General features: G+C 43.5%; 1 protein-coding gene across 7 annotated transcripts in view; it reads left to right on the top strand.

Annotated features, from left to right (window-relative positions):
- The window catches only part of CD226 (CD226 molecule), a 79,395-nt gene that overhangs the window by 33,414 nt on the left and 24,920 nt on the right, over positions 1–21,061 (top strand). For all 7 annotated transcript variants that reach the window (XM_060174033.1, XM_060174030.1, XM_060174027.1 and 4 more), the window contains one exon: positions 13,477–13,824. In XM_060174033.1, coding sequence (XP_060030016.1) covers positions 13,477–13,824 — 348 coding nt within the window. The remainder of the gene's footprint in view (positions 1–13,476; positions 13,825–21,061) is intronic.

The raw sequence follows: 21,061 nt of genomic DNA, 5'->3' as shown, positions 1-21,061 counted from the left end.
TCGAACCTGGGTCCTTGTGCACTGTGACCTGTGTGCCTAACCAGGTGCGCCACCACCCAGTCCCCCAGTCCTAGTATTTTACAGTGAAGTCTTCCCTTGACATAAAATGGAAAAAGAAAAGAATTCTTTTTTTGTTTTTATTTTTTAAAATTGATTTTTTTTAATTTTTATTTTTTTATATTTATTTTGCCCTTGTTTTTTTATTGCTGTTGTAGTCATTATTGTTGTTGTTATTGATGTTGTTGTTGTTGGATAGGACGGAGAGAAATGGAGAGAGGAGGGGAAGACAGGGAGGGGGAGAAAAAGACACCTGCAGACCTGCTTCACTCCCTGTGAAGCGACTTCCCTGCAGGTGGGGAGCCAGGGGCTCAAACCGGGATCCTTCTGCCAGTCCTTGTGCTTTGCACCATGTGCACTTAACCCGCTGTGCTACTGCGCGACTCCCAGGACAGAATTCTTGAGTCAGGATATGATGAAACAGCTCAGAAATATTGATATTTTGTGGACTTTTGCATTCGCTCACTTTTGGTGGAGGCAGGATCTCTTGAATTGTTAATTGCAATTTCTTTGAAGATGGCTGGGTCTGGACCCAGATTTCCAAACACTGTCTAAAGTAGAGTGGACTGTGTGTGCTAGTTACTTTAGAGCACAGACACTCCCGGTGATTGGAGGCAGGAGTGACAACACAGGATAGCTGTGGTTGTCACTCTCAGTTAGAAGGAGGGTCAGAGATCTGGTCTACCCTGCCCTTCTTTCGTTTTTTTTCCAATTTCCTTTTTACTAGAAAAGCTTTTCTACAAGCGCAGTATTCCGGGAACAGATGCTGAACTCTGAGGTCCCGCAGTGAGAAAATTGGAAACTGAAAGAGCAATTGTAAGGAACTAACCAGCCACAGGTCCGAGACAAAACCAGAAGTATTTCGCCTTGGCTCCACGAACACGATGAATAGCTAGTCGTGACTCCCATTCCTGAGATCATGACAATGAACTAAGTTCCTCTGCTTCTTTATCTCATTGCCAACAGCATCAAGAAGAGATTAACTTCTCTTTTTACTGTCATTATTATTTTTTAAATTTATATCTCTGCAAAATTTCCCTTTCGGTAGCAAATAATTGGCTGTACCTATCTCACTTGTGCTGTCTGTTCTTTCCTTCCTTCCTTCCTTCCTTCCTTCCTTCCTTCCTTCCTTCCTTCCTTCCTTCTTTCCTTCCTTTTCTTCTTTTCTTTTAAAATTTATTTACTGTTAGAGACAGAGAAATTGAGAGGGTAGAGGGAGATAGGGGAAGAAACAGAGAGATACCTACAGCCCTGCTTCACCACTCGTGACATTTTCCCCTACAGAGAGGGATCAGGATTTTGAACCTGAGTCCTTGCTCATGGTGACGTGTGTGCTTAACCAGGTGTGCCTCTGCCTGGCTCCTTGCTTGTTCTTTCTGCCTGGTGTCTGCTCTGCTTGCTTTTCTGGATAGAACTGAGGGTCACAGTTCCCCTCACCCATACTCTCAGGTTTTGTAATATTGCATATTTCATTGTAACTTTGCCATTGGTTTGCACAAAATAATTTCAGCCTGTCCAACTACACAGGGTGGTGGGCAATATTGTCAGCCCAGTTAGGGATTGGAGAGCACCTGAGACTCTTGGGAGAGGAAGTGTTAGAAGAACAAACACTAGATAAGAGAAGTAGCTTGCTGGGAAGGAGGTGTGCTTTGTCATGGATGGAGCTGGGGTTGAAGCCCCAACACCACATGTAAGCTGCCGAAGCACTGAGGGAAGGTCTAGGGCTGTGGTATCTCTCCCTCTGCCTGTGGCTCTTTATCTGAGTGAAAAAGTTGGCCTGGAGCAGTGAAATTGTGCATGCACATGGTTCTGGCTTTGCAAAAACAAACAAACAAAACTATAGTGAGGCTGGTGTTTGAATAGTTGCTAGGAGGGACTGCTTCCTGTGTACATTCATTTGGGAATGAAGGGTTCAATTCCTTCCTTCCTTCCTTCCTTCCTTCCTTCCTTCCTTCCTTCCTTCCTTCCTTCCTTCTTTCCTTCCTTCCATCCTCTCTCCCTCCCTCTCTTCCTTATCAAGGACTTTACTGAGTACCAGCACAAAGGACAGGAAGATTTAGTTGTGAGATGGTGGGCAGACACAGGCAAACTCTTGCACACACAGAATCTCTAGAAATCCCCCTCCACCCCCGACCCCAAGAGGCTGTGTACGCAGAACCCCCTGGGAGAGAGAGGTGAGCCTGGTTCCCAGTCAGTCTGCAGCCAGGAATCCTTGGTATTTTCTGTGTTGGAATCTCTGGTTCGCCACCCAGGACAAGCTCACCTGAGTCTTGCTGCTGTTTTGTCATTGAAACAAATGGCCTTTCCTGTGCTTTTCAGGTTGTGTTTTTTATCTCTTCCCTGCAGGGCATCTTCCTGAGCCTTATCTGCTTCTCTCAGTCAAGCAATCCAGGGACTCACTTTAATCCTGTCTGTTCCTTTCCTTTGTATGGCAGTCTTCCTGACGATGAGCCTGGCAGCTGGCAGGAGGGGCTAGAGGAACTGCCTTCTTTCTCTCTGGGTGGCCTTGTTGCTGTTGTCTGCTTCTGGAGAGTTCTACACTAGACCCAGTCTGTCCAAGGAAGCCCACCTTGCCTCCCTGTGTCAGTCTGAGTCTTGTCACAGCAGGGTCCCAGGGTGACAGGGAGTTTATGGGATCCTGTTTGGGGAAACTGGAGTTCCAGATGCAGGGTTGTGGCATAGCTGGTTCCTTTTCCTTTCAAAAAGAATTTTTATTAGTGATTTAATATTGATTTATAAAGTTATGAGATAACAGGGCTATAATTCCACACCTTTCCCACCACTAGATTTTTGTAGCTCCATTCCCTCCACTGGAGACTACATTAGTTTACAGATCTGTGTTGATTACTATTTCTATAACTGTCTATATATATTTTCCCCTTTTTTCTATGGTCCTGCTTTCTCTTCCTTTCTTAGTCATACCTACTACTTCTAAGTGTCATTGTCCCCCTCTTCTCCCTCAGGGTCCTAATGGAATTGGAGTTCAAAGCCCTTTGGCCATCTTCCCCTGACAAGAATTCTTTTGGGGGAGCAGAAGGTGGGAGTTCTGGCTTCTGTCATTGCTTCTCTGCTGGACATGGGTGTTGGCAAGGCGATCCATATCCCCAGCCTGGAAAAGCGTTTTCCAATAAAATAAATAACCACACTGAGTAGTCCAACTGTTAGATGGGGAACACCTTTGAAGGTGTTAGCTATCAAGTAGAAGAAGCCGCAGACAGTGTGATAAGGATGACCCACTCTCAGGCACACTCCTCTCCTAGTCTCGTCTTCTTACTATGATATGCTCTTGTTTCATTCATCTATTTTTTATTTAATCTTTCATTTTTTATTTCCCCCTTTTTGTTGCCCTTATTTATCATTGTTGTTGTTGTTATTATTATTGTTGTTGGATAGGGCAGAGAGAAATCGAGAGAGGAGAGGAAGACAGAGGGGGAGAGAAAGATAGACATCCGCAGACCTGCTTCACCGCCTGTGAAGCGACTCCCCTGCAGGTGGGGAGCAGGGGGCTCGAACTGGAATCCTTATGCCAGTCCTCTCTTTCTGTATTTTTATAGATTTTATGGCCCATGGCTAAATGCACACCACTTCAGTTAGCCACATTACTTGCCAAAAATAACGCCAATGGCATTATGTCAAGATGAAGAGTGTTCATCTCCCTTGGGCAGGACTCAGAGGAAGAGACTGTCGCTTGGGCGCTTCAGCGTGGAGACTGTTCTTTACTGTCTCCACTGCCTCTTCCCAAACCACAGGCCCCACCAGCCTCAGCTGTGCTCCTTCATTTACAACTTTCTGCTCTTTACCAACTTCCGCTCCCACTTGACTGTTTTCCTTGACTGTTTTATTTTTGGGTGTCTGCACTCAGATCACTTCAGAAAAATTCCTAAACCACCTTCCAGCAGCCAGTTGCCGCCACTTTCTTTTTGCATTTCATTGCAGAGCACCCTGAAGTGTTTTTTTGTTTTTTTGTTTGTTTGTTTTTTAGGAAAGTTCTCCGTTGAGCACGTGTGTGGCTTCAGCCCAGCTGGGAGCTCCTGCTATTATGGCTTCTAATTAGCTATCTTAGTGGTGGAGTTCCTGCAGGCAGCCTGCGGCTGTTCTGTTCAATTTTTAGCTTATTTTAGGTATCATATGAACAAGTTATTGTCTCATGTGCTGGGAATGCTGGGGAGAGGTCTCCCTGAGTGGGGCTATTGATTCAGAGAAGTGATGGTAGATGGGGTTACCTGGGATGGCTGGCATTGGATTCCTCAAGAAACACCATTTTGAAAAAAGCCAGTGGGGGGGGGGTGGGGGGAGGGGAGGGGAAGAGGAATGCCTGAAGGAGATGTGAATGGAGGTCAGAGAAGGGGGAGGACTGGGAGGCAGGAGCCAGGTCACAGAAGCCATGGGGTTTCCAGGAGGGCTGGGCATCCCAGGTTAAAGGTAGAGTGCAGAGGATCTCAGGCATTGTTGGTGGGGATGCAAACTGGTCCAGCCCCTTTGGGGATCAGTATGGGGATTACTGAAGGTGCTAACAATGGATTTACCATATAACCAGAGCACTCCTTTCTCTTTCTTCCTTCTTCCCTCCCTCCCTCCCTCCCTTTCTTCCTTCCTTCTTCCCTTTCTTTGTTTTTTAAATATGTATTTATTTATTCCCTTTTGTTGCCCTTGTTGTTTTATTGTTTAGTTATTATTGTTGTTGTTACTGATTCCCTGTTGTTGCCCTTGTTGTCTTATTGTTGTAGTTATTATTGTTGTTGTTATTGATGTTGTTGTTGGATAGAACAGAGAGAAGTGACTCCCCTGCAGGTGGGGAGCCAGGGCTTGAACCGGGATCCTTATGCTGGTCCTTGCTCTTTGTGCCACTTGTGCTTAACCCACTGCGCTACTACCCAACTCCCTCTTTCTGTCTTTCTTTCTTTCTTTCTTTCTTTCTTTCTTTCTTTCTTTCTTTCTTTCTTTCTTCCTTCCTTCCTTCCTTCCTTCCTTCCTTTCTTTCTTTCTTTCTTTCTTTTTAAAAATTTATTTATTTATGATTGGATAGAGACAGAGAGAAATGGAGAGGGAAGGGGGAGATAGAGAGGGAGAGAGACAGAGAGACACCTACAGCCCTGCTTTTCCACTCCTGAAGCTTTCTCCTGCAGGTGGGGACCAGTGGCTTGAACCCAGGTCCTTGTGCACTGTAACATGAGTGCTTAACCAGGTGTGCCACCTCCTAGTCTCCTTCTTCCTTCCTTCTTTCCTTCCTTCCTTCCTTCCTTCCTTCCTTCCTTTCTTCCCTTTTTATAAAAGCTTTTTTAAAAAAAATCTTTGTTTATTGGATAGAGACAGCCAGAAATTGAGAGGCAAGGGGGTGACAGAGGGAAAGAGACAGAGAGACACCTGCAACCCTGCTTCACCACTCACAAACTTTTCCCCCTGCTGTTGGGGACTGGGGTCTTGAACCCAGTTTCTTGCACTTTGTAACATACGTGCTCAACCAGATGTACCACCACTCAGCCTCTATAAAAACTTCTTTTAAAAATCTTTTATTTATTTTTACTTGATAGAGGCAGAAAGAACTTGAGAGGGGAGGGTCTTCAGACAGATTTGGGCTGATGAAGCTCCTAGAATTCAGGGCTTTTGTGAAGGGGGCTATGCTGCAGAGTCCTTCAGACTCCACAGCGAGTCAATGACCAGTGAAGACAAGGAGGGGGGACATCTGGGTGTGAGCAGGGGCAGGGCCTGATATACAGGCAAACCCAGGAATGTTTGGGGGTGGGTAATTCTCTGTTACCATGTCAGCAAAATCACACCTGCTGTTCAGAGAATGGCCGCCGAGACAGCTCACTTGGTTAGTGCGCTGCTTTGCCGTGTGCACACCCCATGGTCCAGTGTGGCCCCCACCACAGTGAAGACAGTCTTGATGCTATGGTGTCTTTCATACACTCTCTGGACCTCTTTGCCTCTTTTAAAAACAAAACAAACAATTAAACAACAACAAATAGAAGCAAGCTACTCAACTGTTAGAATGAACTAATTCCAGAATATTGACCCCATTGAATGTCACCAGAGCCCCTGGGAAGGAGAAATAGGAACTCTGGCTCCTGGAGTGTGTGGTGGGGGCTGGCGAGAGTTTCCTAGGCAGCCCCCTCACTCTGGAACATGGCCTGACTGTTACTTACCCAGTTGGCCCCAGGGCCCGGAGGTCAAATATCTTGTTCTTCACCCAGAAGAATCAAAACACCTGTGCCCACCAACCACTCTGTACATGCACTTTTATACAACCTCATCCATATTTGCCCATACTTGGAAGTCACCGAGAGCTCCTTCAGAATGGAAATGGGGGTGGGGGGGGGGGCAAGCAGTGACGCAACTGGTTGAGTGTACACATTACCGTAACCAAGTGTTTGAGCCTCCACTCCCCGCCTGTAGGGGGTGACACTTCTTGAGCGGTGAAGCGGGTCTGCAGGCATCTCTCTGTTCCTTTCCCTGTCTAGCTCCTCCCCCTCTTAATTTCTCTCTGTCTTTATCAAATAAGGAAAGAATAACAACAACAAAAATAGGGTAAAACTGGTCATCAGGAGCAGTGAATTCGTTGTGCAGTCATCTAGCCCCAGTGATAAATTTGGTGGCGATAATAATAACAATAACAAGGAGTCGGGCAGTAGCACAGTGGGTTAAGCACAAGGACCAGTGAAAGGATCCCGGTTTGACCCCCCTGCTTCCCACCTGCAGGGGAGTCACTTCACAGGTGGTGAAGCAGGTCTGCAGGTGTCTTTCTTTCTCTCCCCTTCTCTTTCTTCCCCTCCTCTCTCCACTTCTCTCTGTCCTATCCAATAACAACAACATCAATAATAACTACAATAAAACAACAAGGGCAACAAGGGAATAAATAAATACTAAACAAACAAACAAACAATGAGCCCAGATTGTAAATGGATAAACTATGGCCCATCCAGACACTGGAATATTTTTGATCTATATGAAGAGACAAGTAGGAGCCAGGTGGTGGCACACCTGGTTGAGTGCACATGTTACAATGTGCAAGGACCCAGGTTCGAGCTCCTGGTCCCCACCTGAAGGGGGAAAGCTTTGTGAATGATGAAGCAGTGCTGCAGGTATCTCTCTTTTTCTCTCACTCTTCTTTTTAGATTACCTTTATTTATTTATTGGATAGAGATAGCCAGAAATGAGAGGAATGGGAAGATGGAAAGGGAGAGAGACAGAGAGACACCTGCAGCACTGCTTCACCACTCATAAAGCTTTCCCTCTGCATTTGGGGACCGGGAGCTTGAACCTGGGTCTAGGAGCATTGTACCATGCACACTCAACCAGGTGCACCATCTCCTGGCTCTCGCTTTCTCTCCCTCTCTATCACCTCCTTTTCTCTTGATTTCTGGATGTCTCTCCAGTAAATAAATAAAGATAATAAAAAATTAAATTAATTAAACAAAAAGAGTCAAGTTATTAAGCCATCAGAAGTCTTGGAAGAGTCTGAAGTGCTTCTTAGTAAGTGGTTGAGGGCAATCTGGAAAGACTTAGGGCTGTGTGCTTCCAGCAATGTGATATTGTAGGAAAGGCAACTGGTTGGAGATGGTGAAAAGTTCAGCTGTGGGGGTGAGAGGCAATGAACAGGCAGGGCACAGAATGTCCTCTCGGGGAGTCAGGCGGTAGCGCAGTGGGTTAAGCGCCTATGGCGCAAAGTGCAAGGACCTGCTTAAGGATCCTGGTTCGAGCCCCCAGCTCCCCACCCGCAGGGGAGTTGCCTCACAGTGCAGCAGGTCTGCAGGTGTCTGTCTTCCTCTCCTCCTCTCTGTCTTCCCCTTCTCTCTCCATTTCTCTCTGTCCTATCTAACAACGATGACATCAATAACAACAACAATCATAACTACAATAAAATAACAATGACAACAAAAGGGAATAAATACATAAATATTTTTTAAAAAAAGAGTGTTCTCCAGTTGTCAACATACCCCGTATGACACTGTACTTATATGTGTGTGTGTGTGGGGGGTTCTACGGCCTCATATCTTTGTCTGGACCTACAGATTGTAGGGTGCTGAGAGTGAACCCTAAAATCTACTGTGATGGGGCTAGGTCTTCACTGACAGCCTGTGCTGTGAACACACCCTCCATCTGTATCTGCACCCCTCCACACAGCCCCCCCCCCCACTCCTCCACCAAACCTAATGCTTGGTGCCTTTGTTGTTTATGAGGTTGTTGTCTCTCTAGAGAATACTCCTGTTTGCACTCAAGTCAGCAAAATGTGGGGTTGCTTCCTGAGCAGGTTTGGGGAGATGGGTAGATAAAGAAGGTTTCTGAGTTTTGAGGAGTGAACCATCTGTAGAGGAAATCAAAACAAGCAGATGTGTCTGGAGGCAGAGTTCCGGGCTCCCAGTGTAGTTCTGATGTGCATTTCTCTCATGATGTCTTCTGTCTCTCTATCTGAAAAATTTGACCTGGAACATAGATGATCCCCTGCAAGGACATTTTTTTTTTTTTTGGTTCAGAGAGATAGCTCACTAAGTAGGGATCATGCTTCACCATGCAGGCAGCCCAGTTTCAAATCCTTGAACCCTGACACCATCTGAAAGACGTTATGATGCTGCAAGAAATGGTTTGGTCCATCAGCTCCCCAGCCCCAGTCTTTTTTTTATCTGAATAGAGAAATAGCCTGGGAGTGTTGAAATCTTCATTACCTTACCTCTGGGGGGTAAAAGAAAAAAGAAAAGGGGGGGGGTAAATAGTATCATGGTTATGCAAACAGACTGTCATGCCTGAGGCTCCAAAGTCACAGTTTCAATCTCCTGCACCATCATAAACCAGAGCTGAACTGTGTGCACTGGTTAAAAAGAAGGATGAAAGAAAGAAGAAAAAAAGATTTCACTGTGGTAAGAGTTCAGTGCTTTCTTCTTCTTCTTCTTCTTCTAGCGTTTGCCCTTCTTCCGTAGCCAGTCAACAGCGTCAGGTTGAGCCTGATGTAAAGTTTCGAGACCTCCTTTGAATCTGGAGAGGTGGCAGTCGTTGACTGTGTGGGTCATAGTCTGTCTGGAGCCGCAGGGGCAGTTCGGGTCGTCTCTGGCTCCCCAGCGATGGAACATAGCGGCGCACCGGCCATGGCCTGTTTGACAGCGATTGAGGAGGGCCCAATCATAACGTGCTAGGTCAAAGCCGGGTTGACGCTTGCAGGGGTCTGTGATGAGGTGTTTGTTCTTGACCTCAGCTGACTGCCAACTCTGTTTCCAAGAGACTGGAACAGAGAAGTTCAGTGTAGGTGTAGGGGACCAGATTGGGTGACGAGACATCAAGCGTTGGACAGGGTGGGCGAAGATATCCGCGTATATTGGCAGGTCCGGTCGAGCGTAGACGTGGGAAATGAACTTAGATGATGCTGCATCCTGACGAATATCTGGCGGGGCGATGTTGCTAAGAACTGGCAGCCATGGAACCGGGGTGGAACGGATGGTTCCAGAAATTATCCTCATGGAGGAATATAATTTGGAATCGACCAAGTGGACATGGGGGCTACGGAACCATACTGGGGCACAGTATTCTGCAGTGGAATAGCATAATGCCAGAGATGATGATCGTAGTGTGGAAACGCTCGTGCCCCATGAGGAGCTGGCCAGTCTTGCAATGATGTTATTCCTCGCGCCCACCTTTGCTGCAGTTTTTATGAGATGTTCGTGAAATGACAGAGTTCGATCGAGAGTAACGCCAAGATAGACTGGCTGGGCTTCATGCCGGATTCTCGTATCACCAAGCTGCACATTAAGCTCACGCGAGGCCGAGCCATGGTGTAGATGGAAAACAGATGATACCGTTTTTGCAGTGCTAGGGATTAGTCGCCATTTTTTACAGTAATCAGATATCAGAGACATGTCTTTCGTGAGTGTTTCCTCGAGGATGTCGAACTTGGATGCCTGAGTTGCACAGCAGATGTCATCGGCGTAGATGAACTTCCTTGAAGAAGTTTTTGGAAGGTCATTGATGTAAATATTAAATAGCGTAGGAGCCAGAACAGAGCCCTGGGGGAGGCCACTTGAGACAAGTCTCCATCTGCTAGACTTGTCACCCAGATGCACCCGGAATCTTCTGTTTTGGAGAAGAAACGATATAGTTTTGGCCACCTATGGAGGCAGGCATCTTGAGATCTTGACTAGGAGACCACGGTGCCAGACCGTGTCATGGGCTGCTGTGAGATCAACAAAGATAGCACCCGTCTTTAAATTCTTCTGGAATCCATTTTCAGTGTAAGTTGAGAGGGCCAGGGCTTGTTCGCAGGTAGATCTTCCTGGGCGGAAACCAGCTTGGGCGGGTGATAGGAATTTCTCTGTAAGATGAGAAATACGTGACAGAAGCAGCCTCTCAAGGGGTTTGTAACACACGGAAAGGAGAGAAATTGGTCTATAGCTGGCGGCCAGTGTTGGGTCTTTCTTTGGTTTCAAAACTGCTATTATCTTCGCACGACACCAAACTTTGGGCATAGACTCAGATTCCAAGATGTGGGACAGGAATGAAGCGAGCCACTTCTTTGCCGCGGGACCCAGGTTCAGTGCTATTACACCTGAACTCACAACTGCCTTTGAAGTGTGCAGACACCATCATTACTTATGGGCACCATATTGTAGACAAGACCTCTATGACTTGTTCATCTGCACACATGCAAATTCATCTCTCTTTATGGTGTTCACACACTCACCTGTTCAGCTCATGTTGTAGGGTATCGTCTTTTAAAGTCTTCCATTTTCCGTGTGTACTCTATTTTCTTTGTCTAGTCATCCACTGGTGAGCAGTTGGATTACTCGTTTATCTTTGCTCCTATGAACAATGTTATTATCTGAGGTCTTTTTTTTTTCCCAATCTATTTTTCCTCTCTCTGAGATCTTAATTGTAATATTTTTGAATGAACTCCCAAAGTGAAATTGGTGGATCTTATGGTAGGTTTATTTGTTATTTATTTATTTATTTACTTACTTATTTGAGGTTGCATCATTTTGTATTGCTATCAGTACTGGAGGATTCCAATTTCCCTACATCTTTGCCAATAGTCATCACCCTAACAGGTACGAGGTGTTATCTCATTAAGGTTTTTTTAAAAAAATATTTTTACTTACTTATTATTGGATTGAGACATAGAGAAATTGAGAGAGGAGGGGAAGATAGAGGTGAAGAGACAAAGAGACACCTGCAGCCCTGCTTCACCACTCATGCAGCTTTCCCCATGCAGGTGGGGACCAAGGGCTTGAACCCAGGTCCTTGTGCACTGTTATGCGTTCACTTAACCAGGTGTGCCATCGCCTGGCCTCTCATTAAATTTTCAATTTGAGTTTTATTAATGATTGAACATATTTTCATAGATTGGTTGCTCATTTGTATGCCTTCTTTAGTGAAAACTTCATAGATCCTTAACTCATTTTTTAAACCAAATAAGCTGGAGCAGTTCCTTATATATTTTGGGGGTTAAGTTCTATCAGTTATATGACTTGTAAATAATTTTGCCAATTCCATTGTTGCCTTTTGTCCGTTAATGATTCCCTTTCTCATTTAGAAGGATTTTAGTTCCAGCTAGTTCATTTGTCCGCATTTGTTACCTGTGTCTTTGGAGTTAGGTCAAAGAAACCACTGCCAAGATCAATACTATAAAACTAGTCCTCTCTGTTTCTTCTAGTAGTCTCATAGTTTTGGGTTTCACAGGAAAGTCCTTATTAGATTCTGAAGTTTTTTTGTTTTTATTTTATCTTGTGTATGATATGGATTCAGTCACTTTATTTTTTCAATATGTATTTCCAGTGTGTTCCAGTAGCCATAGTTGACAAGATGACTCCTTTTTAAAGAAACAATTTATTTATTTATTCATGAGAAAGAAAGAACCTGACATCACTCTGGTACTGGTGCTGCTGGCAATTGAACACAGGACCTCATGGTTGAGAATCCAATGCTTTATCCACTGTGCTACCTCCTGGACCACACAAGATAACTCTTTACCCAGTGTACTTTCTTGGTCCATATGTTGACAATCAATTGAATATATATATACAGCTTTTTTTTTTATTTCTTTGTTCTCCTTCTTTAGCTGATCTGTGTATCTGTACTTAAGCCAAGTTATTTAGTTTTATTTATAATCCTTTTTTTTTCTTTAAAAATATTTATTGGGGGCCAGGCAGTGTTACAGGGGAAAAGCTTCATGAGCAGGTGAAGCAGGTCTGCAGGTGTCTATCTTTCTCTTCCCCTATCTCCCTTCCTCCTTTCAGTTTCTCTTTGCCCTGTTAAATAATAATAGAAAGAAAAAAATGGCTTGAACTTAAAAACACACATCCCATTAAACAGCATAGAATCATAAAAATTTACTATATAGGGGTTGGGAGGTGGCATAGTGGGTTAAGGTCACATAGTACAAAGCGCAAGGACCTGCGCAAGGATCCTTGTTCAAACCCTTGGCTCCTGACCTGCAGGGAGGTCACTTCAAAGGTGGTGAAACAGGTCTGCAGGTATCTATCTTTCTCTCCCCCTCTGTCTACCCTCCCCTCTCCATTTCTCTCTGCCTATCAAAAAACAAACAAACACACAAACAAACAAAATGGCCGCCAGAAGTGGTGGATTCACACTGAGCCCCAGCGACTGGAAGCATAAAAAAATAATAAATAAGTTTTCTTACTATATATTTTTGAAGAATCATATTAAACTTATAGGATACTTATATATATCCTAGCAATGTAGAATATGTGTGTGTAAAGAATATCATAAATGTGCATATATATTCTTACAAAGTAATAGTACAAAATACAATTGCATCTTGAAATGACTATTTTGATCTTGTAGAACCCTGAGAAGGGTATTGGGCCCTGTGAGGATGCCAGAATACTCATAACTTCTGGCTTGGATATCTGGTGATTATTTGATGAATATTCTGTGCTGAGAATTCTAGTTGCAGTGGTATAAATAGTGGAAAATATTGGGGACACTTTCTTGGTACCCAGGAGCTCATACATTCACAATCCATATGAGTTGAAGAAGGATTTTATGGGTAATTGAAAGATAATAAAGATTTAGCATATATTTTATGACTATTAAAATCATAGACTGGACATTTGGTCCCAAAGCCAGTGTTGTGTCAGTAACATTATTACAGAAAAGTCTTGTGAAATGAACCTCTAGATACGACCAAGAAAAGTTCCTCTACTCCCATAGTACCAATGGTTTCAACTATGTTTCTTGTCATATGGTGAACCAAGCTGAAGGGACTGTGCATGAACTATCATATCTCACTCTCTGTTTATCTAACAGCCTCTTTCAAAGACTTTTGTTTCTATAAAAAGGATGCTGACATCATTTATAATCAAGGACATTATGTTAACTAAAATCTCCATTATTTTCATCAAGTCTTCTATGTTGCATCTTCCCATTACTAAGACATAACTGTCCCCATTCCCCCCCCCCCTCTTTTTTTTCCAGGTAGTTTTGACATAGCAGTGCTGTCATATAGGCACATCGTCTCAGACTCTGGGAAGAATGTCACACTCACCTGTGAGTTACCCAGAGAGTGGAGAGTAGAAGTGGTGCAGTGGGAGAAGATCCAACCCCATCAGATTGACCTCTTATCCAGCTGCAACTTGTCGCAGGGGAGAAGTTACACCTCCAAGCACCGAAGACAGATAGAGAGCAGCTGCAGTCTGAACATGAGAAGTAGCTTCCTGGTCATACCCCACGTCAGCATTACTGACTCAGGGCTCTACCGATGTTCCTTCAAGGCCAGCACTGGAGAGAATAAAACCTGTGTGATGGACTTGACTATAAGCCATGGTGAGTAGTCTTCAGGTGTCAAAAATGGTGCAACAGCAGCTACTAGGGCTTGATTTGGAAGTTGAAGTGAGGGTGTTTCTGATTTCTCTAGTTCTTTCGATCCATGCACCCAAGAACAGGTGGCAGTCACCAGATTTGACGGAGGGAAAGAGAAAGAGTGAGACATTGAGGCTTTGTAGAGAAAGTCTATTGAGAGCAGAGTAGCCCGTCTTGGAGGGAAGGGAGAGATGGGCTGAGGTGCTCCCCCAGAGAGGCTGGAGGGGCTCTCGCCTTGAGTGAGGTGCTCACATTGGGCAAGGACTGGGGTCTTTACAAAGAGTTCCATCATTTCTTCAGACCAGATGGAGGTTTCAGAGGCTGCGCCTACAGTCACACACTCAGCTCCTGATCTGGTCCTTCTGATGGTCATGTGGAAATTGTCCTCTGTGCAACCGAATATGCAGTAACTCTTGCAGTTTCTGGAGTGTTATCTGTTTGACTTATTGGGACATCTAGAACATGGTGTCTTTTCATGACATGGAGACCAAAAAGCTTTTGGTCTTCTGCCTGGGGCTCCTCGACCTGTCTGCTGCCACTGTCCTTTTATGTCTCAGGGGCCCATCTCCTGGTTCCGCAGAAAGTCAAACACTGTCACGCCGGTTTTTACGTAAAGGGAAAAACTCTCATTTAACTGTTATTGAGACCCACAGTGGAGACAGGGATTATTATTCAAGTCACCCATTTCCCCCAAAGAAGGAAAATATTTATTCAGTTAGAAGTAGGAGTGGTCCAGGAGGTGGCACAGTGGCTAAGGCACTAGACTCTCAAGCATGAGGTCCTGAGTTCAATTCCTGGCAGCACATGTACCAGACTGATGTCTGGTTCTTTCTCTCTCCTCTCCCCTATCTTTCTCATAAATAAATAAATAAAATCTTTAAAAAAAAAAAGAAGTAGGAGTGTGGGGAGTTGGGCTATAGCGCAGCGAGTTAAGTGCAGGTGGCACAAAGTGCGAGGACCAGCATAAGGACTGGTTCAAGCCCCCGGCTCCCCACCTGCAAGGGAGTAGCTTCACAAGCGGTGAAGTAGGTCTGCAGGTATCTATCTTTCTCTCCCCCTCTCTGTCATCCACTTCTCTCTCCATTTCTCTCTGTCCTATCCAACAATGACCACATCAACAACAACAATAACTACAACAATAAACAAGGGCAACAAAAGGGAAAATAAATAAATTAAAAAAAAAAGTAGGAGTGTGGATGGAATATCAGGAGCTGAATTTAGAGGCAAAAAGGGAGGGTCCCACGACCTATAGAACTTCCTGTCTCCTTGACCAAAGTTCCTCCGACTTCCTTCTAGAACAAAGCCTACTCTTGATCTTAAATATTGTCCAGTAGTTGTCCTGTTGTTTCTAATTTCAGTTTCAGCATATTAACTGTTCCTTGTAAGCCAAGTACACCAACTTGGCATCCATCCATCTGTCCCTTGGGCATAGTCTCTCAGTTTCTGTTGACTTGCTCATAACTCTTGTTCAGAATATGTTGACTCAAGAGCTGAGGTCAGCTGACTGCTATTGGACATCAGTGTCTTATCCCTTTATCTTGCTCCTCTGTCAATTACATATTTAACAATAACAGATTTTTATCACCTTCTTGATCTATTACATCCCCCCCAAATTAAAACAAAGTGAGTCTTATAAAAATACATGGAATTGATAGTCTGTGATTCCATTGGCATAACTCCTCTCTTCTTTATTACATTAAAGCTTGTTTTGTTGGTGGTATCTGTTATAATCCTCCTGTATCTTTAGCTTTATCAAGATGGTGTGAGACTGGAATTGTTGAGCTGAGTGAAATTCAGTGATGTGGTTGCTAGTTTGCAAGAGACAGCTTTGAAAAACCTGCTTTCAGACCTGGGAGCAGGAATGTACTGGTTTTCCTGTTGTGAAAGCTCATTTTTAGAGCCCCTTTCCCCCATAAGCAGGCTCCTTCCAAGCCCTGTGTCCTGTGTCTTATGGAACCTTAAACTGTGTCAGCTTCAGACTTCACCCTCCCTGGGTGATACTAAGAAACAGTGGTCCCCTGGAAAGGTGTCTGCTTTGCTGTGCATGTGCCAGAAGATTGAACCCTGCTCCCATGCACAGAGAGAAGTTTGGGCACTATGGTGTCTCTCCTCTCTCTCTGTCTTTGTCTCTCTCTCTCTCTCTTTATCATTTCTTTTTAAAAATTTTTATTTATAAAAAAGAAACACTGACAAAAACCATAGAATAAGAGGGATACAACTCTACACAATTCCCATCACCAAAGCTCCATATCCCATCCCCTCCCTTGATAGCTTTCCTATTCTTTATCCCTCTGGGAGTATGGAGCCAAGATCATTGTGGGATGCAGAAGATGGAAGGTCTGGCTTCTGTAATCGTTTCTCCAATGAACATGGGTGTTGACAGGTGGATTCATGCTCCCAGCCTGTCTCCCTCTTTCCCTAGTGGGGCAGAGTTCTGGGGAAGCAGGGCTCCAGGACACATTGGTGAGGTCGTCTGCCCAGGGGAGTCTGTTTGACATCATGTTAGCTTCTGGAACCTGGTGGCTGAAAAAAGAGTTAACATATAGAGTCAAACAAATTGTTGACTAATCATCAACCTAAAGGCTGGAGCAGTGCACATGAAGAGTTGGGGAGGGGGGTCTCTGTTTTGTAGGTAGTTAGTAGTCCTATTTTAGATATATTCCAAAGAGCCCATGCCTATATTAGTCTTTCTTTCTTCCTTCCTTCCTTTCTTTCTTTCTTTCTTTCTTTCTTTCTTTCTTTCTTTCTTTCTTTTTTTCCTGAGCCTGACAACTCATATGCAGGTGGATCTAAGTTATTGTCTGGAGACATGATGTCATGGCTGGAAAAAGGACCAGAAAGCTGGATCAGGCTCCCAAATATGGGAAAGATGTATAAATATTGTTGACTGTAAACCCCATTGATTTGATCTGATCTGGGGCCCATATTCAGCTTAGGAGCCTCTCTTTTTATCTGAAAAGGTCATCCCAGGGTGCTGAAATGACAACAACAACAACAAAAAGCAACAAAAGAAAGTAAAATTGATTTTTCACTGTCTGAAATGCAAATAAAGAAGTGCTGAGTGAAGTCTGCATAGAAGCTGCCATTAGAGTGAAGGGGGAGGAAGGTGATCTGGGCATCCCCAGTTTGGTCTCTGAAAAAAACTACTGAAGCTGAAGGTGGATCTATGCCCAGTTCCACAGAAAACCAGACTCTGCCACAATGGCCTTTGCTTGAAGGGACAAAGCTTTACTGGCACTTGAACCTGCACTCAGAAGTCAGAGTATGTTAAGTCAGATCAGCTTCCCTCAGGTCAACAACAAAGAATGTCATTCATCTGTGCAAGTGACTGACTCCCAGTAGCTGGAATTTGCAGTAGTTAAGGTGTTGATGACACCCCGTTCTCAGATCCCTTCCCTCCCACTCCCAAGGCTAAGATTTCTCAAACATATTCCTAGAACAAAACTTATACTCAGTCTAAATTACCCTTCACTGTTTAAAATAAAAGAGTAAAAGTGGAAACTGGATGGGGGAAGTGAGTCCCTGAGGCTGTCAATTTTGTTTTCAGTTTTGGTCTTTAGTATATTCACTGGTGGAGCTAAATTCAACCTATTTTCTCTTTTTTTTAGTATTTTATTTATTTATTTACTTTCCCTTTTGTTCCCCTTTTTTAAAAATCGTTGTAGTTGTTTATGATGCCGTCGTTATGTTACAGGACAGAGAGAAATGGAGAGAGGAGGGGAAGACAGAGAGGGGAAGAGAAAGACAGATACCTGCAGACCTGCTTCACCTCCTGTGAAGCGACTCCCCTGCAGGTGGGGAGCAGGGGGCTAGAACCTGGGTCCTTACACAGGTCCTGGCACTTTGTGCCATGTGCGCTTAACACGCTGGGCCAAGCCATTTTTTTCAACTCTGGTCATCTCCCTCTTTTCACCCCCACCCTTAACCCCAACATCTGTGTTATCTCTGGAGGCCCAGTTTCACTTTCTAATTTCAGAAGGACAAATCAGGAAAAAGAATTCATTTTGACTGGTGACAGAAATTCCATTTTGCTTTAATTCTCCTCTCTCTGTCCCTCTTTGCCATCGTTCTGTTTCCCTTCGGTTGAGGGCCAGCACAGGGCACAGGGGGTCCTGGGGAGCAGGAAAACACTTTGTTTTCACTGAGTTTGCACATGTGGAAGTGAGATGCATGCTGGTGAAGGTTCTTTGCACTGCACTATATGAAGTGGGAGGAGTTTGTTTCATCGGGCCAATGAAAAGTTGTCCCCAGTGTGACCTAAGGAGGGTATCCAGGAGGGGTGTTCATGAAGAAAGGTCTCTTGGACTAGCTCCAGAGACCCTCAGGGCTTTAACTCTAACTTCATTTTTGCACGCAACTTGTTTCAGACTCACGTAAAGGACAAATTTAGAAACTGTATACCCACCTGTCATATGTGGTCTCTTGAAATTCTTTCAGAGTGAAAATCATGTCAAATCCCAGAAGGGAATCCTACCTCTAATACCCTTCTTCACTTCCATGTGCTTCCACTAGACTTCCGTGCTTTGGCTTATGTGCAAATCGTCAGAATCAAGGCTTTCTAAGATTTGGCTGTGTAGACACACACACACACACACACACACACACACACACACACACACACACACACACACACACACACCCCGTTTATTCTGTGGATTGACATGTATTCCTGCCCAGGGAAAGGAAGAGACAAATGTTCTGTAGAAAGAGCTGCTGTGTGTGCTGAGGAAGTACTGTGTTCATACATTATCTCCTTGAGCCAAATCAGGACTGCTTTGTACTCTTGATGATAATGACTGCTGTGGGGAGATAGCCACTGTTCTCAGAACCTGATGCAAAACAGCACTTATAGGATATGGGGGTTAGGATTAACGAACATTTTTAGGGCAGGGCAGTCAGCATAGGGTGATGCAAAAGACTTCCATGCCTGATGCTTCAAGGTCCTAGATTTTATCCCCAGCATCAACCACTGTTAGCCCTCACTGAGCAATGTTCTGATATCTGTCTGTCTGTCTATCTATCTATCTCTCCATCTCCTGTCATCTGTTTATCATCTATTTCATCCATCCTTTCCTTTCATTAAAATTAATGAAAGATTAAAAGACAAAAATTCTTTGTGTTCTTCATTTTATTTTATTTTAAAGACTTATTTTTAAATATTTTATTTATTAATGAGAGATAGGAGGAGAGAAAGAAGCAGACATCACTCTGCTATATGTGCTGCGGGGGGTGGGGGGGAATGAACTAAGAACCTCATGCTTGAGCATTCAACACTTTATCCACCGCACTACCTCCCAGACCATGTGTTCTTCATTTTAAATGTTGACTTCATGCCTTTAGACATGTAAATAGTGACTATTTCCTTCATTGTAGCAGTGTTTCTTTTTAAGTCTAGCTAGGAAGAAGAAAGAGTGAAAAATAGTCACTAGTTTTATCTTAGAGACTGAGGCAAGTAAAAGTTGTATCTGGAAAAATGTCATAAAGAACCATTTTCAAACACATAAGAGATAAAATCTTGCTTCCTATATGTTGAAAGAGTAATTATAAACGACTTAAACCCTAAAGGAGAGGTGAATAATAGACTTTCAGGGGCTGTAAGCACTTAATTCTTACGAATTCACAAAAATGCCTCTCATTTGTTTCTATACAGCCACGTTTCTTGCTTAAAATAAAACTCTCCTTTGAACATAAGCTATAAAGTGCAGAAAACAATTGTTATGGTGTTATCTGAACACTCAATATGACATTCAATCAATAGGGTGAGGGAATTGATGAACTGAATTTGTTAGTAAAAAATGATATTCAATTGACAGAAGAGAGCATCTATTGACAATATGTGTTTGGTTTAATTCTGTTAAAAGATAAGTATAAGCAAAGGTTGAATATAAAAAGAAATCAGACAGAAAGCAAAAATAGGCCATTTGTGTGTGTGTTTTTTTCCTGATGGGATTTGATTATTTCAAGTCTTGAGGCTGTCTGGTCAAAAATCAATGTAGGGATTAAAACTGAGAGACAGGTTTAAGATCTGGGGCAGATTTAATTTATTTCAGCTGTCAAGAGGAAGGTGATTGTGACACATGTTTTATCAACTGCTATACATCCTTTGGTTATGTCCCATCAACCTGTATTATAGGACTCAAAGGAGAGTTTCAGAATCCTCATCTCTCTCTCTCTCTCTCTCTCTCTCTTTCTCTCTCTCTCTCTCTCTCACACACACACACACATGCGCGCGCGCACACACACACACACACACACACACACACACACACACTGTCTCTCTTTTCAGCTAACATTTGTCTGCCTGTGTTCATCTTTAGATAAGTACCAAGTACTCAGAGTGATGATACAAGGTCAACTGTTTCATCATTTATGCAGTCCTCTCAGTTTCTCTGTCTCTATTCAATAATAAATAAATAAAAGCATATTTTAAAAAGTGAAGTCTTTCAGTCACATAGTATCTGTATCTTTTGACATTAGTCTAAATTGTACTGTTCTGTATATCATGTGGGATCAGGAATTAAGTCTGTCTGCTCAGAACTGTCAAAGCACCTTTCTAGATTATGCACAACATGCATTCTGAACTGATTCTTTGGATGCGAATCTCTCTCTCTCTCTGTTGAGGAGAAAACAGGTGCATTCCATTTCCAAGTCTGCTTGCTTCCTCCATTCTAGTGTTTCTTCATCAACAGTTAATATCTAGGTGTTAGTGATGGTCATCAATATGACTTGAACTTTCAGAAGATTTAAGTCACAATATCTGTATAGGAAATTCTCACAGATATTTATTTACTTATTTACATGCATAACTTTTCAAATAATCAAATTATTTCTAATTTTTTTCTTTTTGGATACTTGATAGAGTGACACAGCATTGCTAGCCAGTGGACCTAGAGGATCAGTTTTTTAAGAAACATGTTTTATTTATTTACTGGATAGAGACAGAGAAATTGAGAGGGAAGGAAGAGACCAAAAGGGGGAGAGATAGATACCCACAACACTGGTGAAACATTTTCCCTGCAGGTGGGGACCAGGGACTTGAACCAGGTCCTTGCAATTTGTAACATGGAACCAGGTATTCCATAGACCAGCCCCTGAGGACAGGGTTTTTGTGTAAAGATCCCTGAAATGTTCACTGAGAATCCATGGGTACACAGTCAAGAAAATCTATATATATATTGCTTTTGTGCACCTTTTAGTTTTG

Source organism: Erinaceus europaeus, chromosome 15, assembly GCF_950295315.1.
Source record: "Erinaceus europaeus chromosome 15, mEriEur2.1, whole genome shotgun sequence".
NCBI classification, from domain to species: Eukaryota; Metazoa; Chordata; class Mammalia; order Eulipotyphla; family Erinaceidae; genus Erinaceus; species Erinaceus europaeus.
This window is presented reverse-complemented; position numbering and strand designations above follow the sequence as displayed.